Source organism: Dermacentor albipictus, chromosome 1 (assembly GCF_038994185.2).
Source record: "Dermacentor albipictus isolate Rhodes 1998 colony chromosome 1, USDA_Dalb.pri_finalv2, whole genome shotgun sequence".
Lineage (NCBI taxonomy): Eukaryota > Metazoa > Arthropoda > Arachnida > Ixodida > Ixodidae > Dermacentor > Dermacentor albipictus.
The window spans coordinates 153,314,074-153,331,183 of record NC_091821.1 but is presented as its reverse complement, the minus strand read 5'-3'; the positions used below and the strand labels follow the sequence as shown (position 1 = coordinate 153,331,183).

The window sequence follows — 17,110 nt, the reverse complement described above, 5'->3', positions numbered from 1 at the left end:
TGGTCAAAATTCTCAGCATCGCAGTCGGTAGTCGCAAGAGGAATCCGAGAGAGGCAGTCTGCGTCAGCGTGACGACGGCCACTCTTGTACGATACCACAAAGTCGTATTCCTGGAGGCGCAGCGCCCAACGTGCGAGGCGACCAGAGGGATCACGCAAACCGACCAGCCAGCATAAAGAATGATGGTCGGTGATAATCTTGAATCGTCTACCATAAACATCGAAACTTTTGTACGGCGAAAACGGCTGCCAGGCATTCCTGTTCCGTAACCGTATAATTGCGTTCAGATTTGCTCAGACAACGGCTGGCATATGCGACAACATGTTCTGCGCCACTGTGACGTTGTACAAGCACCGCTCCTATCCCAATTCCACTAGCATCAGTGTGAACTTCAGTCGGGCAAGATGGATCGAAGTGACACAAGAGGGGTGCTGACGTTAGTATAAACTTCAGTTGAGAGGATGATGCGTCACACTCTGGTGTCCAATTGAAGGATGCATTTTGTCGCAAAATACTTGTCAACGGATAAACGATGTCGGCAAACCGGGGAACAAAGCGACGAAAATACGAACATAGGCTAATGAATGAGCAGAGTTCTCGTGCTGACTGCGGTGGCTTGAAGGAGCTCACTGCTTCAATCTTACGAGGATCGGGTCTGACGCCATCTTTGTCGACTAAGTGTCCCAGGACCAGAGTTTGACGTTCGCTGAACCTACACTTTTTTGAGTTTAGGACCAGTCCAGCTTTCTCAATGCAGTCGAGAACGAGGCTGAGGCGTTCGTTATGTTCTTCAAGCATGCGGCCAAAGATTACAACATCATCGAGGTAACACATGCATATCTCCCACTTTAGACCACGTAGTACTGTGACCATGAATCTTTCAAAGGTGGCAGGAGCATTGCAAAGGCCAAAAGGCATAACATTAAATTCGAATAGGCCATCTGGAGTCACAAAAGCGGTCTTTTCCTTGTCGGCAGGGTCCATAGGTATTTGCCAATACCCCGATCGCAAATCAAGTGTTGAGAAGTAAGAAGCAGCGTGTAAGCAATCAATGACGTCATCTATACGCGGTAGTGGATAGACATCCTTCTTCGTCACTGCGTTTAGATGTCTGTAATCCACGCAGAATCTCCAGGAGCCATCTTTTTTTCGGACCAGGATTACTGGGGCTGCCCATGGACTAGATGACTCTTGAATGACACCTTTGTTCATCATCTCCTTGACTTGCTTGGCAATAACTTTGCGTTCGGACGATGACACTCGGTAGGGCTTCTGGCGGATGGGGTGTGCTGAGCCGGTATCTATTCTGTGACGAGCGCGGGACGACGGTAAATGAAGGGGTGCATCTCCATGCGTGCAGTCGAATGCAGCCATATGCCTGGCAAGGACTTGCACCAGTGCTTGCCGTTCCGATATACCGAGACCCTTGCTGATCATGTCAAGCATTAGCTCTTCAGAATGGCGATTATCGCAAGGAGAGCAAGCTGTAGAGACGTCCGTAGTTAGTGCCGCTATTGAGCTACATGCGGTTTCATCGAAAAGAGCGATTTTCATACCGCGAGGAAGGACAATTGGCGTGGCGGAACAGTTCAGCGCCCACAATGTGGTGACTCCTTTCGTCATGCACACGACAGAGCAGGGCTCAAGTATATCTTTTTTAGCACAGTTTATGCGGAGAGGTCTAACTACAAGGTCAACACAATCAGCATCAACAGTAGTTGCCAAAACACGAACGGGCGTCATTGCACCACGGTGCAATGACTTCATCAAGAACGCTGAGTGTGTCTGCGTCCCTGTCTTCACCACCCGAGCTTTGTTCAGAATGTGCTGATATTAATAACTTGTTCAATGATATTTCGCCACAACCACAGTCCACGGAAGCGCCGCACTGTTCAAGAAAATCGATACCAAGAATAACATCGTGCGAACAACGAGAAAGAACAAGGAATTCCGACACAAACACTTTCCCAGCCAACGAAACACTCACAGCACAAACACCAAGGGGATGAAGCCACTCACCACCTACTCCACGAAAGGTAGTACCGTCGTTCCAAGAAAACATAACTTTGTGGCCTAGACGGTTTTTGAAAGAGAGGCTCATCACAGACACAGTCGCCCCAGTATCCACTAACGCCATGGTCGGTATTCCGTCAATCGATACATTCACTTTGTTTTTGTACATCACAACAGGCAGAGGTATTTCTTGCAAAGACCGTCCGGCGACCACACCTCCATTGGCCGCGGATGTTAGTTTCCCGGCGGCGGTGAGGAAGAACGGCGCCAAGGGGACGGAGAGCGACGGGGCCGGCTATTCGGTGGCGTCAAACTCCGGTCAGATGCTGGCGAATCGCTGTGTCTTGTCTCGTGTAAGAAGTGACCCCTTGGAAGCAAATCGGTCGTCCGCAGGTCATATGAAGTACGGTTTTTGGGTGGCGAGAACATTGATGGTGTCCTACGTGATTGACGTGCTTGGCGACAATACCGAGCTATATGGCCTGTGGAACCGCAGTTGTAGCACACAGGAGGGTCGCGGTTCACAGCGTCTTCCTCGAAACGAATGGTTGACGGCTGTGGGCGGCGAGAAAGTTCGTGGTCATAAGGATAACGTGTCTCTGCTGCATGCTGAAATCCGTTATATCTTTCATAAGTCGCGTCGTGGTAGTAGGGTCGGTGCTGTTCTTGCCGCGGCCTGACAGAAGTCGCAGGGCCTCGGGGGTAAAAACGCGGCTGCTCTCGTTGTGGCCGAGCATCATAAGTAGGGCCTCTGTCGTAGAGACGTGGCTGCTGTCGGGGCGCGAGTTCATAATCCTCAGTGCCCCTTGCCGCAGGATACGGGGAGAAGGATGCCACGTTTGGCTCAAAATCTGGTGGTAGGCGGAAGCTATGAGTGCCTGGATGTGTCACTTGCGCGTGCGGGCTGAGCTCTTCCCGAACTATTTGTCGTATCGTTGATGCCAGATCGAGGGGATGGTTGCTGTCTACGCTTGCAACTGTGGTCACATTGGCTAGCCTGCCAAACTTCGGCGTGATCCGCCTCGTCTTCAGTTGCTCGAAAGTGCGACAGTGCCGAATGATGTCAGCGACGGAAGCCAGGCTGTCTTTTGCAATGAGGAAATTGTAAACATCCTCGGCAATTCCTTTTAGGATGTGCCCGAATTTGTCCTCCTCGGACATTACGGAGTCCACCATCCTACACAGTTTTATTACTGCCTCAATGTAGGTCGTGCAGGTTTCGCCTGGTACTTGGGCACGTTGCAGTAGCGTCTGTTCTGCCCTTTTCTTTTTCGTCGCGGAGTCGCCGAATCGCTCTTTGATTTCCGAAACAAATCTTCCCCATGTTGTGAATGTTTCCTCGTGGTTGTCGAACCATACCAACGCAGTATCCGTTAGAAAGAACACGACGTTAGAAAGCTGAGAAGCGCTGTTCCACCTGTTGGCGGCACTCACCTGGTGATAATGGATGAGCCATTCCTCGACGTCTTCGTCCGATCTTCCGGCGAAGGGACGCGCATCTCTCAGTTGCAGAACAGAACTTGGGGCAGCAGTTGGCATAGGCCGTTGTTCGTCTGCGTCGTGGGACGTGTTCAGCTCCGGTGAATTCGGTGGCAGTCCAGCAAGGCGACGGCTCCGTCGAAGAACTTGTGGTTCAGCCTCCGTCTTCGGGTGTCGATTACCCCGCACCTCCACCACAACTGTTACGAGGAGTTGTGGAGGAATGGTTTTATTTACAGGAGAATTGGACAATGATGGTAGCGTGATCGTAGCGCAGCCCGGCCTCTCTAACTCCTCGTTCTCTTCGTCTTCTCTTTCTTCTCTTCTTGTCCGTGCCTTTCGTATCTGTTACAATATTATGGCTGTTCCTTTCTTTCCCTAAGTGGCAAGTTCTGGCAACATGGTAGTGCATGAAAGATGCAATCAATTTGTGCTTATTCTGTACTCTTACTGCTAGGGTGGCTTTCCTCTTTCACTCTCACCTGCTTTTTCTGCATCACTGAATTAAAATTGGAATTGTTCTTTTTGATTCAATGGTCCTCAATCTGTTAGTCATGCTTTGTCATTGTAGTAGCAGTTTAAGTACTCTTAGATTTTTTAATGAACTTGGGGGAGATTTGAAAGTGTGAAACCAGCGGTAGCCCATGTCACTCTAACTTGGTAAATTGTGAAGGCTGCGGGTAAATTGTGAAGACTGTGGTGATTCTTCCAAAGGTGCTACTCCTCATGATGCACTGGACCAAAGCCGAAAGGATGATTTGCTCAAGCTCTTGATCTCTTCATGTGCTCAGCTGTATTTTACACTCAACACAACATTTAGGCAATGTTGCTCATGAAACATTTGTTTGAATAGTGTGCTAACCTACTGAAAAGCTATCACTTCTTTTGAAGAGAAACACTAAATCAGCTTAGACTGACAGACTTCTAAAACTCTATCGTTAATTTTGCAGTAGTAGGTTGATTATAGTAGGAGAGCAAAGGAAGGTCAAATATCTGTTTTTAAAATTTTGCACTGAAACCTCAGCACCAGTACATCACTGATGTGACAGATTTCAGAGTATTTTCTAATATTGGGCTGTTTTAGCTCTTTTAGAATAAAAATGGTCCATCTTTACTGATAACAAGGTAACTAGGCCTGAGCACACATAATCAAAATTCATGGCGTCGGCGATTTAGTGTACCAACTTCAAGACGGTGTCACCTTCGTCTTTCATTCTTGCTCCTTTTCTAGCTTACCAAGCCTCTTCTCACTGTAATAGTGGCTTTTTTGGTATTGTAGAAGGATACTTTACTAACACAGCTCAACTAACTTTTTTCTTTAGTGTTCCTTGAAAGCTCTAGTAGCAGTCTCTAGATGACATGTAGCAGTTTTTTTTCTATTTTGGTGTTTACTTAAAGGCAGATGGCTTTGTAAAACTGCCTAAATACGAATTACATTAAGTTCAAGATGGCCATACAAGAATATTTCATAATTAGCAGCTACAATTGTAAAAACGCCATTGCTTAGAATAAATTACTCTTCAAAAGAAATTCAGTGGTGCTTTACTGGTAAATGTGAGAGAAATGCGTTAGGCATTACGTTGCAGCTCTTTGCGGTGACAGATCCATGATTTAAACCGTGTTAACCACATTGCAAAGTGTTGTCCAGGAACTCGCTCTATACATGTCCTGGTCCTGCCTCTTCGAGGAGTGAAGTGCAACTGACGATGGTCCGGGGCAGACCACCATCAATTACACTATATTTATATATATATACACCTCTACCACACGACTGGTTTCCAAAACTTCACACACACACACTTTTTTCCACTTCAACACTCCTAATGCTAAAGCATTAAAAGGATAAATTTGCACAAACAGCATTATGGTGCAGAGTACTCTGTTTTAATAAGGTCCCATAGCCTTCCTTCATTTGCCAAGTTTGAGACAGGTAGAAATCTTGATCACACCAAGAGCAGCACAGTAATGGATCAGCATGCAGTGTAAAATGGATCTTTTCCAGGTGTGCCATCAGGGCATGTGCAACTGTGATGCAATTACTACTGGGGGTTGCCTACTCTGCCAATGCAGTGGGTGCAGTGGAAATGCTGTGATTATAGGATGGTGACCCTACCAGTGATACATGTTGCTTATGATAAACTAGGACAATTAAAAGCAGCTGAAAGTTGGGTCTAGGTGTGGCACCACATCTCTCTCTTGTCCTCGTGTCCTCTTGCTCACTGCCTGTATCAGACGAAGTAGGCACTGTTCCTTGTCAACACAAATGGATCATGGCCGTCTTCTAAGCAGTGCTGAACCAGTTCCAGCAAGCAAGTCACAAGAGCGTGCGTGCATATGCACACACACAAAAAAAATGGGACAATGCATGAACCTACTTGAACGCTCACTGCGACTGTCAAAGATTGGTGGTAACGTACTCGCACTCTCCGAGCCGCAGGGGATGGGGCGACAACAAACCCACCTCGTGTGCATTTATTGATGGTTCGGCTGCTAACCAGCAATACTGCCGGCAACCGGCGACTGCTGCCTGATCAATTGTGAACCAGGGGCATGAGACGGAAGGCGATGAACAAACGTACACTCAATTTAATAAAGTACAATCATGCCCGAGACATCATGAAAAAAAGAATATACAAACTACAGCGGATGGTGCCAAGCTTCGCGGAAGGCGGGCGGGTCGCACACAACACACGCCCTGACGCGACGCGCGACACAAAGCCCACCACGTAGAAACTACTAACACTCGCGAAATAAAAAAAAAATATGTGCGAGAATAAACGCAGCATACACTACACTAACAAAACATGCAAGAATTAACACGCAATGAATAATTAAATGAAAGATGAAGCACTATTGAAGAAAAGAGTCCGGCGGAAAGTTCTGAGAGCATTGGAACGCGAAGCTTATCAGTGCCGTGCTTGCCAAGATCCCGATCTGGAGAGCGTCGGGCTGCTAGTACCTCGCTGCCGAAGATCTTGACGGACTTGCACTGTCTGTCGATCGACCGGTGAAGACTTCGGCCTGGAGATTTCAGCCGGCCGACCACATCTTCAGCTGTCTATCGGTGCAAGACCACGCTGTTCCTTCTTCCAAATCATTCTGCTCGCTCGCCGAGCCGCCTCGTCCCTCGTCACGCTCTGGCAACCCACGTGACCAACTGGTCCGGCGAGCTCAGGAACAATAGGGAGCTTGCCTCCCTACCACCATGTAAGCGGCACTGCGGCTGCGGCAGAAGTGGCAGCCATCTCGAGAGAGGCGCAGGCACGCACTTTGTGACACCAACTGAAGCACGCAGTTGGACCCGTCGAACTGCACCATCTAGATCCCCAGTTGTATTGTTGGCAGTCACCACTAGTAGCACTCTACCGACCCAAAAAAGATCCATTCAGTACCTGCTACCAGTGTCAGTTAAGGCACAGGAAAGGGCTCGACAAGAAATAAATATACTAGCTTTTTTTGAAATTTTGTGTGTATATGTTGGTTTTCATTTACATAAGTTTGCTCAGTTGAAATATTTTGCTTGGCCATTGCAAGTCATTACACAATGTAGTTTCTGCTTTCTCTTGATTTTCTTGATGATTTCTCTTTCAAATATTTTTGTGGCAGGCATGGGACTCGTGAAGACAGTCCGCATTACTATGCGCAAAGTGAGCGCTGTTGTGAATTCTCGTGGCCGGTGCATAAACATGCAGGAGAACACAGACCTGGACAGAATAGCCGATCTGTTTCAGACATCTAGCTCATTCATGGATGACTTCATCACATCCCTCTACCCTCCTCTCTTTGCAACTACTGTCCAAGAAAGCGTAAGTATAGAAGCACGAAGCACCATTACAAAATGTGTTTACAAATTGTTTTCAGCCGTTGTGATGACATCTTTCATGGTTCCGCAGATTAAGAAGTCACACGTTACTAAGTTTTCTCATGTGGTATTGTGCTTGAACATTCTGTTTTTACATGTGAAAAGATCAAAGCATAACTTAAATGAGAAGACAGGGAAAAGCACATATAATGCTGTCACAGTGGCTGTAGTAAAACTACATCAATACATTCCTCGCTGTTGCATTTTCCCAGCTATTATGTCATGTTCTCATGGCCTAGATCTTAATCCCAATGAATCCTATGTATTATGTTCCCCTTCGATATGTTGCCATTCCGTAATGAACACGGTGGTCACGTAAGTTTAGTGATGTAGCCAGCCAGTACATTGCAACAAGCTACTGCCACTTGGCAGCATGAAGCATGTTACAACAAGCGATGAAAGTTTGCACTAAGAACCGAAGTTGCAGGAAACAGGCGATGCAAGAGCATGTCAGTATAAAACATGCACAGAGCTGTTGGTAAAGCACCCGAAGAAGTGTCCATTGGCTAAGACCATCTGGGAACCATGCACACTGTGCCAGATGCATTGAGGGCAAGATACATCGATATAGTGGCCGGCACTGGTCTAATATGCCTTTCATAAACACTGGTTCTCTTTAGTCAGCTTTGCCACAATAGAGCCGTGTTATCTGATGAAGCACATGCGAAATATTGCCTTGAAGCATATTAAAAGTTGAATGGGGCCACTGTCACGAAACATTGTACGCCTCTCTTAATTACACATGCATGCACATGCAGTCACCGGTCCCAGTAAAAGGGCTGAGACGCCAAATAACTGTACTGGCAGCCACTCAGAGTTCTTTCTGATGTTGCTGTGCCGGTCTGCAGCCTTCCTCACGGTTACATTTTCCAGGCTGTTGCATTTTCTTTTTTTCATGGTTCCCTGAAAAACTTATCAACGCGGTTGTACACTGCATAACTCTACTGTCATGCCTCAGCATCCACTCTCCGACCCTTAAGTGCCATCGACACAACAACTCAGAGGTGTAGAGAAAGCCTGCCTACAATTACATGTATTTTTGTTTTGTACGTTTAAGAAAACTCCAAAAAATTATGCACTTTAATATAGAATCTCATAACTACACTTTACTAAAATCTGTTCCAGCGAGCTTACCATTTGTGCAGGGTGTCTACCAACCGGGAAAACCGGGAATTCTCAGGGATTTTGAGTAGTCTGGAAAAAGTCAGGGAAAACTCGAGGAATTTGGGCCTCTATCAGGAAAAATTAGCGGCAATTTTATTGAAAGGGTCGAAAGTGGCAGTAATGCTGGATCGAGCAACAGACAGGAATCGTAATGAATCGTCATTGATGCCCTGTCGTTGGCAGGAGGAGTTGCCAGTGTACAGTCAACGAGTGACTTTCCAGATTTCCGATAATTTGGACGGCTTCGCGGCAGCGCCACGTACCCCTAGAGTCAACGTATAAAAACGTGTGAAATTTTCGATGCAAGAACTCTTCGCCGTCCGAATTTCCAGACGTTTTGCCGTGATCGCAGGTCTGAAGCGGCAATAATCAAAGGCACCACCACTGCCGTTTTGATTACTTCGCCACCTCGAACCGGCACGCTCGCACGCAGATTTGCTGGCAGCCGTTGCCACCACTGCAGCAACGCTAGGCCTAGTTGCTTCGACGTTCGCTATGAAGCTTTTTGCCGTTGGGTGCTGAGTTTTTTATTGAAAGAATTAGCCGCTGTCAGCAATGGCACGGACTCCGCCTTCGTGGTCCTCGCGATTGGCTTAGAAACTTGGAAAACACGGTGCGTTGCATGATGCTGGTTTCTAAAAGTCAGCTTCGCCTCTGTACAGAAATATTACTTGGTGAAGCTTATGCAAAAATATTGCAGTGAAGCATAACAAGCGTGAGAAGGGGCCACGGAACACAGTATGTATTCCTTAATTATACACGCAGGCACCCGGTATTTTCTGTCACATTACGAGCATCGATATGCCTAATATGTGTACCGACAGGCCTTCAGAGCGTTTTCGAACGTGCCTGTGGCGGTTTGAGCCCCTAAGGGCAATAAATGACATGGATTTATTTTTTTCCAATTGGCCGATTTTTCGGACGTTTTCGCGGCCCCTAGGGAGTTTGAAAAATTGGTCGTCGACTGCGCAACTGACCAAAATGCTTCAAATGGTCCTTGGGGCGAACGAGTGGTGGAAGGCGGACAAGAACAGAAATGACCTACGCATTGAGGAATAAACGGGAATGGAAGCTTGCTGCTGCCCTTTTGAAGGAGCTTGAGCTCAAAAAATAAAGTTTTGGCTGATGCCGAGATGCAGGTGTCCCTCATTCAAACCAATACAAACTCTTAAAGCAGTGAAACACAACACTCGGGCATCGTGTGCGAGCTGAGAGTACGTCAGGACAGTTGAGGCTGACTTACGAGCTGTTGAGAGAGAATCTCAATTGTGACAGAATTCGGGCCTCATCCCGCTGAGATTGCTATCAGTTGACAGAAATAGTTCATATTAAAAAATATTTGCTTCTATACGCATCTCCTTTTTATTCGTATTTGATAATGTCCGACCCCATTTGCAATTTTTTTCGAAGACACTTTATTTGCTGTGCATTTTACTAACCCATGCCTTCTGTTCTCTTCTTGAATGACATAAACACTGCTCCTTCGTATTCAAATTGGATTAAGTCACGTTTTTATTTTTTCATGTGCTTACTAGAGAGTGACAGCATCAGGTGATATGGTTTCAGTCCGTCTTGACATAAAACATTTCTGCATCACTCTGGCAAATTTGCAATAGCACTCAGGGAAAACCTGGAAAACTCAGGGAATTTGGAAATGTCAACTTGGTAGACACCCTGTTGTGACAGCTGTGGTGAGAATCTTACAGTACCCCATGCATTTATAGAATTTTCTGAGGCATAAATGGAAAGAAAAGCATTTCTACCCAGATTCATAGCACAGCCTTTGATGGAGATTGTAGGTGCAACACTTGCATATCTATTTTACTGGTCTTAAGACTGTTGTAATCATAGCCCTGGTATGTTGTAGTTCTCCAATGAAGGAAATGTTGACACGCCAAGTTTTGTTTAGCCTATATTCTAACTATATTATCTTGCAACGTACTTCACAAAATGCATGCTCATATATTCAGGACCTTACCTTTAGGCCTTTTTACATCTGTGTTATGTCTAGTGTCTACTGCGTTGATGGTACATTATCATGTTTTTGCCACTCTGACCATAAATCGCTCTTGTACCATAAAACACCGCATATCACCCAATTTGTTATTGTTTTGTTGCAATATTGCTGCAGTCTTTTGCATATCTTCAATTGCCTTATTCCCAAACTTCACATCTGTACCTTTTCATACTCCTCAGTGTGCATAGAGTAATTATCTCGTCTTGTTTACAGTATATTTACTAAATTTGTATGGCAAAAAAAAAATCCTTCAGGCAGGTTTGAAATAGTAATGCAGGATGTTTTAACTTTCTGAAACTTGCAACCCTTGTAGACAAATTCTAGCTTGCACTTAAAGATAAGAACAAGTTATAAATTATAATCATTTCATAACATTTGCATATCGCATAAATGCACTTGTGCCTCAAAGAAAGAACTTAATTCATTCCATGGCCGGGTTGGTTCTGCAAGACATTCATTCTTTGGGACGTGTTTAACAATTTTTTTCTAGGGGAAGCCTAATAATTTGTTCCCGGACCCTGTGATAATGTGAAAATGCATAAATTGTTCCGCACAACACATTGAAAAAAAAATGTTTTCAATGTATTTACCAAGGAATGAGGACGTTCAAGATCGAGAGAGAGATGGTCAAAGAAGGTAGCTCTTGCACTAGTGAAATTTACACCTGTCTGCACATTTAGAAATATTTCTCAGTTCAGTGAGACAGTCTTCCTCAGCTGGATGAGGTGCAAGGCACTGCTGTGAAGAACTTCTGTCTCTGTCCCACACTTTTTAAAGGATCCGGGATGGAGGAACTGATCCAAAGTCACCTGCCTCTGGTGTGACGAGAGCACCACTCTAGTAACGTATGGTAAAAAAAAGGAAGGCTTTTTGCTCTTATGTGGGATATACAAAAATGTGAAAGTTGTATTAAAACAAATCAAATTTTTTCACAAATCGGACAGGCCGATTGTCAGTTTCATTGCCCTAGCAGGCTGCTGTGTCCGCCACAGGTTTTGTATGCTCCCCAGTGCAACCTAAACAGCAGTATATGTTTTTACTGACCTTGCCGGAATGTCTCTCATACCGGGAGTGCCCCATGTATAGTTCATAGTATGAAGGGAAATCACATAGATTTCTGGATTATGAAGCCATTAGTGGTTTCTTAAGTTAATTAGTATTTTATATTTTTTCTAACTGTTTGGCAGATATCTCTAAGCAGTAAAGAAATTATATGTGTGATCATTACAAAATGAAACAGCTTTGGTATGTGTTAGCTATTTTCAGTTGGTTTCTTTTTAACCCATTCATGTGCACCTGATGTACACTGTTTACTTTGTCTTTTTCCAGGGCACTGCACTGAAAGGACATGTACTTGCCATACTGAAGGCAACAAAGCAAGTTTATTCTTTTGTAGGACATTGTAGACAGACAGCTGCGAGTGTCTTTTCTTTTAGAACTAGGGTGCCAAGCAAAGGAAGATGGCATTCTTAGTGTAAAAAAAAAAAAAAGGCTGGATCTCGCTTCTTGAATTTAAGGCCCACACTACAAGTAGGGATAATGTTGGGGTGCACCATACATTTAATGCTATCTTTGCGTATTTGGGTCTTTTTTATGCACAAAAGCGATTGCCATGCTGATAATTTTATTTTTGAATATATTTTCAATATTTTTTGCGTGTAACTAGCAATTAATTAGCCTTTGCCAGATGTTGCCATTATAATACATCACGGCAGGCACGTACCCAGGATTTTTTTTCGGGGGGGGCCCACCACCTCAATAATAATAATAATAATAATAATAATAATAATAATAATAATAATCCTGTTTTATGTCCACGGCAGGACGAAGGCCTCTCCCTGCGATCTCCATTTACCCCTGTCCTGCGCCAACCGATTCCAACTAGCGCCTGCGAATTTCCTAATTTCATCGCTCCACTTAGTATTTTGTCATCCTCGATTGCGTTTTCCTTCTCTTGGTAGCGATTCTGTAGCCCTAATTGTCCAACGGTTATCTAACCGGCGCATTACATGACCTGCCCAGCTACATTTTTTCCTCTTGATGTCAATTAGAATATCGTCTATACGCGTTCGCTCTCTGATCCAAACCGCTCTCTTTCTCTCTCTTAACGTTATGCCTAGCAATCCTCGTTCGATCGCCCTTTGCGCGGTCCTTAACTTATTCTCAAGTCTCCGCCCCATATGTCAGCACTGGCAAAATGCACTGATTGCACACCTTAGTTTTCAATAATAATGGTAAGCTTCCAGTCAGGAGCTGGCAATGTCTGCTGTATGCGATCCAACCTATTTTTATTCTTCTGTGAATTTCCTTCTCATGATCAGGGTTCCCTGTGATTAATTGACCTAGGTAAACGTACTCCTTCACAGTCTCTAGTGGCCGACTGGCGATCCTGATCTCTTGTTCCTTTGCCCGGCTATTTATCATTATCTTCATATTCTGCATATTCAACCCCACTCTTACACTCTCTCTGTTAAGGTCTCCAATAATTCGTTATAACTCGTCTGCATTGTTGTAGAATGGAACAATGTCATCGGCAAACCGAAGGCTGCTGAGATATCTGTCGTCGATCTTCACTCCTAAGCCTTGCCAGTTTAATAGTTTGAATTCTTCTAAGCACGCAGTGAATAGCTTTGGAGAAATTGTGTCTCCCTGTCTGACCCCTTTCTCTATAGGTATCTCCCTGCTTTTCTTGTGTAGAATTAAGGTAGCTGTAGAACCTCTGTTGATATTCTTACGCGAAAGACGAGTCAGTGAGACGAGAAATTATTTACAGATTATATTTACAACAACGGTTGCAGCGCTGACCGGTTAGATTCACAGCGCGAGCCCAGTTCGTTCTTCCTCCTCTTTTCTGGAGTGATGGCACCCACGCACCTCGTTCAAACAACCAAATACCACACGCATGTAGCAATATTTTTCAAGCTTTTTACGTAAGCGTTCTGTAGTCCTTGATTACGCAGTGCCTCTATGACTGCTGGTATCTATACTTATTAAAATGCATTTTCGTAATCTATATAAGACACATAGAGAGGCTTATTGTACTCTGCAGATTTCGCGATAACCTGATTGATGACATGGATGTGATCCATCGTAAGGTATCTCTTCCTGAAGCCAGCCTGTTCCCTTGGTTGACAAAATCCAGTGTTGCCCTTATTCTATTGGAAATCATTTTGGTAAATATCTTATATAATACTGGGAGCAAGCTAATGGTCCTATAATGTTTCAATTCTTTACCATCTCCTTTTTTTGTGAATTAGTATAATGTCTGCATTCTTCCAGTTTTCTTGGGCCCTTGCAGGCGAAAGACACTTCGTATAAAGAGCCGCCAGTTTTCCGAGCATTATGTCTCCTCCTTCTTTGATTAAATCGACTGTTATTCCATCTTCTCCTCCCGCTCTTCATCGTTTCATGTCTTGCAGGGCCCTTCTGACATCGCTAGTTATAGGAGAGTTTCTGTATCCTGTTCATTACTGTTTCTAAGTGAAGTATCGTGACTCCTCTGGGTACTGTATACAGGTCAGCTTAGAATTTTTCCGCTGTTTTTACTATATCTTCGAGATAGCTTATGATATTATCCTTCTTATCTTTTAGTGCATACATCATGGTTTGTCCTATGCCAGGTTTCTTTTTTACTGATTTCAGGCTGCGCTAATATTTTACGGCTTCTTCAGTGTTTCTCATGTTATAGTTTCGAATATCAGTTATTTTCGCCTTGTTGATCAGTTTTGACAGTTCCGCGAATTGCGTAACGCTGTGCGGCTGCCAGTCCCATACAACCGCGTAGAGTGCAGGACTCTGTGATTCCAGATGTACTGCGCTCACCGCGAAAGGTTAGAAAAACACCCACATAAGCACAGCAGAGAAGTGGCTACGTGAGGCGGTACGACCGATAACTGTAGAAGCGTCATTCAAAACAAATAATTATTCTCCACTTCCGGCGTGGCGTTTTCTCTACTTCCTGTTTAAACAAAAAGATGTTGATCCATAAATATTCTCAGAAACAACGGTTACCTTTTCTTTTTATTCGCTTTTGCTTGCAGTTTGGTTGTTGCCTTGGCTCTCTTCCTTAGTAGATCGCTTAATTTCTCAACTCCTTGCGATTTTTGTTTCCAGTTGCCAATTTTGCACGAAAAGTGCTATACAGTTAGGGAAAAACAGACGAGGTAACGGGCGACAGTCATCTTGCTTATGGGTTTAAGGGTTATGGCAGGGTTTCATGATGGACGCTCTTTCACATTATTTTATTTCCCACCTTGTCTAACCCATATCACGTGTATATGGTTCCGGGCATCTGCCAGCGCCGCAGCGAGCCGTAACTCAAGGAAATAATGAAGCAAAGGGAAAAGTTAAACGCAATTGGCGTTTTCTCCGGCCGCAACTTGTTCAATGAGAGTAGAGACCAGCTGAGTAACAGCCGCATCCCTCTCCTGGTCCCAGGATCAGCCTAAACAAAGAAGGTTGAACTAACAAAGCAACAGCTATGCGCGTGACGATTGAATAGATGGTGACAACTGAACGCATCTCGAGTTAATCGCGCGGGTGCGGAATCTATGAGAAAACTGTCCTTCACATTACAAGAGATGCCGATAACTACCGCCATCTAAAAGGAGTGAAAAAGGCAGCATAATGCTGAGCGATGAACAGCTGCCAAGTCTCAACATTGATCTGGCGGCGCTTTAGGAATATGTGAGGAGTGGTGGCGTGGGTGGGGAGGGGGGGGGGTATGCCAATTGATTTCGGGGGGGGCCCGGGCCCCCCCGGGCCCCCCCCTGGGTACGTGCCTGCATCACGGGGAAATGTTGTGGGGATTTTGTAGTAGCACCAGCACCTAACTTTTACATAATTTTGTGGCTTACCAAGCCTGTACTCTTGGTTGAAGCCAACTACAGCAAGCTTTCATCATCTAGGACATCTTGACCTTCTCTGGATGGCAATAGGGTACATTGATGCAATTTTTGCTGTAAATGCCGATTCCTTTCTGACTTGCTCTTGGCAGCATCTCATTAGAGGACTTATCAACAGCAACAATAAATGTGGAAGGTTGCAGTGCCTTGACAAGTGAAGCCCAGCAAAAGCGTAATTTGCAGTTTAGCCTTTAAAGGCACAAGCCTTGGAGATGGTTGGCATGTCATAACGTGAGGGGTAGCCAAAAGTTGCTGGAATTTCTTATTGTGTGCGTATTCTTCGTGATGGCTGAGCACCCTTCTAGGGTTTTGAATTAGGCACTCGGTTATTTTACAAGATGGAATTTGCAGTAATACAAACTGTACCATTGTAATGCAATTAAAGCAGACAAATTTGTCATATCATACAAAGTGCTTTGTGAATGCGACTTCTGTGAAATTCCTATAACTGAGGTAACAAATGCATGTAAATTGTCATGTAATTGTCATGTAAAACAGCTAGCCCAGTTCAGAACCCTTTTTTAATGCATGTTTTTTTCTTCTTTTAATCTCCATCAGCTGCAGACACAGAACTATGAAATGAATTTAACTTGCTGCTTCAATTTGTTAATTGAAAAAGAATCTTTGCTTAATTTTTGTAAAATTTCTGTAGTGTTAATCAAAATTCTGAGGCCATCAGTCGCTAGAATGTAACTTTTATTTCTAGCTGTAACAAATTCTATTCATATATGTTTTTCAGTTGCCTGATGACAGCATTTACACATTACACATGCATTACTCCTGAGGAATCGTTCAGTGTTTAAAAAAAAAGTAGATGATGGAACCGAATAAAAAACAGTATCCTTGAGGAAGATGCAGCTTTCTAATTGGAAGTATTCACTTATAAAATGTTTTCATTATACTTTTTAGTTATGGAATATGTTAGAGAACTGATACCTGAACATAGTGCAAATGATTCACATGTCTGGCATTTCCCAAGCCTGGGCATGGCCTTTTTCATGTCCACATATCAGCCCCGAACCTTCACGGAAGTGGGACTTGCCAATAGAAGAGTGAAGTGCATTGCAGTTCACTTAACTATATACTAGACTTTTTAATTACCAAGCATTAAAAATTTACAAACGATGTTATTTGTGCGATCATTGGGATTTACCTTTGTTACTAAGTGTAGGAAAAATTGCATTGCCTTTCATGTTTGCACATTTGTTCAGTTCATCTTGTCTAATTTTAACTTACAGGGAAAGCCACTTCTACAATGCTGCTCGAGAAGACTGGGTTGGCTTTCTGGAGCATGCCACAGAGCACAACTACCAGAATCTGATCTCACGTATTGCTTTACGTTGAGTGTTGCAACTGAAGTTCGCAATAAGTTTTGCAAGTTTTTGACGTTGCGGCTGGTCGTCGTGTAAATAAAGGCAAGAATGTAACGCCTGGTCGTTGTGTAAATAAAGGGAAGACGCCTTTATCAGGTGTGAAACATATTTTGTGTGTTATTGTGCCTTTTTCTAATGGACAAGCAGGTTCTGCTCATTTTTAATTCGACAATTTCTCTAATGCCACCATCGCTTGCACAAGCCATGAAACTAGTCGTGTGTGTGCAGGATGTTCACAGCACTAACAATAAGCTTGAAGTATAAACATGAGCAGTATATAAATTTTTGTCTGCGAATT

At 44.2% G+C, this 17,110-nt stretch overlaps 1 protein-coding gene across 3 annotated transcripts in view; it reads left to right on the top strand.

Moving 5' to 3' along the window:
- LOC139050837 (cyclin-D1-binding protein 1 homolog) overlaps positions 1 to 16,866 on the top strand; it is an 84,450-nt gene extending 67,584 nt beyond the window's left edge. For 2 of the 3 annotated variants that reach the window (XM_070527635.1, XM_070527628.1), the window contains 3 exons: positions 7,099 to 7,298; positions 11,865 to 11,911; positions 16,678 to 16,866. In XM_070527635.1, the coding sequence (XP_070383736.1) occupies positions 7,099 to 7,298; positions 11,865 to 11,911; positions 16,678 to 16,783 (353 nt within the window). In that variant the 3' untranslated portion in view covers positions 16,784 to 16,866. The remainder of the gene's footprint in view (positions 1 to 7,098; positions 7,299 to 11,864; positions 11,912 to 16,677) is intronic. The other variant, XM_070527631.1, reaches the window with a different exon arrangement.
- The last annotated feature ends 244 nt before the right edge of the window (positions 16,867 to 17,110 follow it).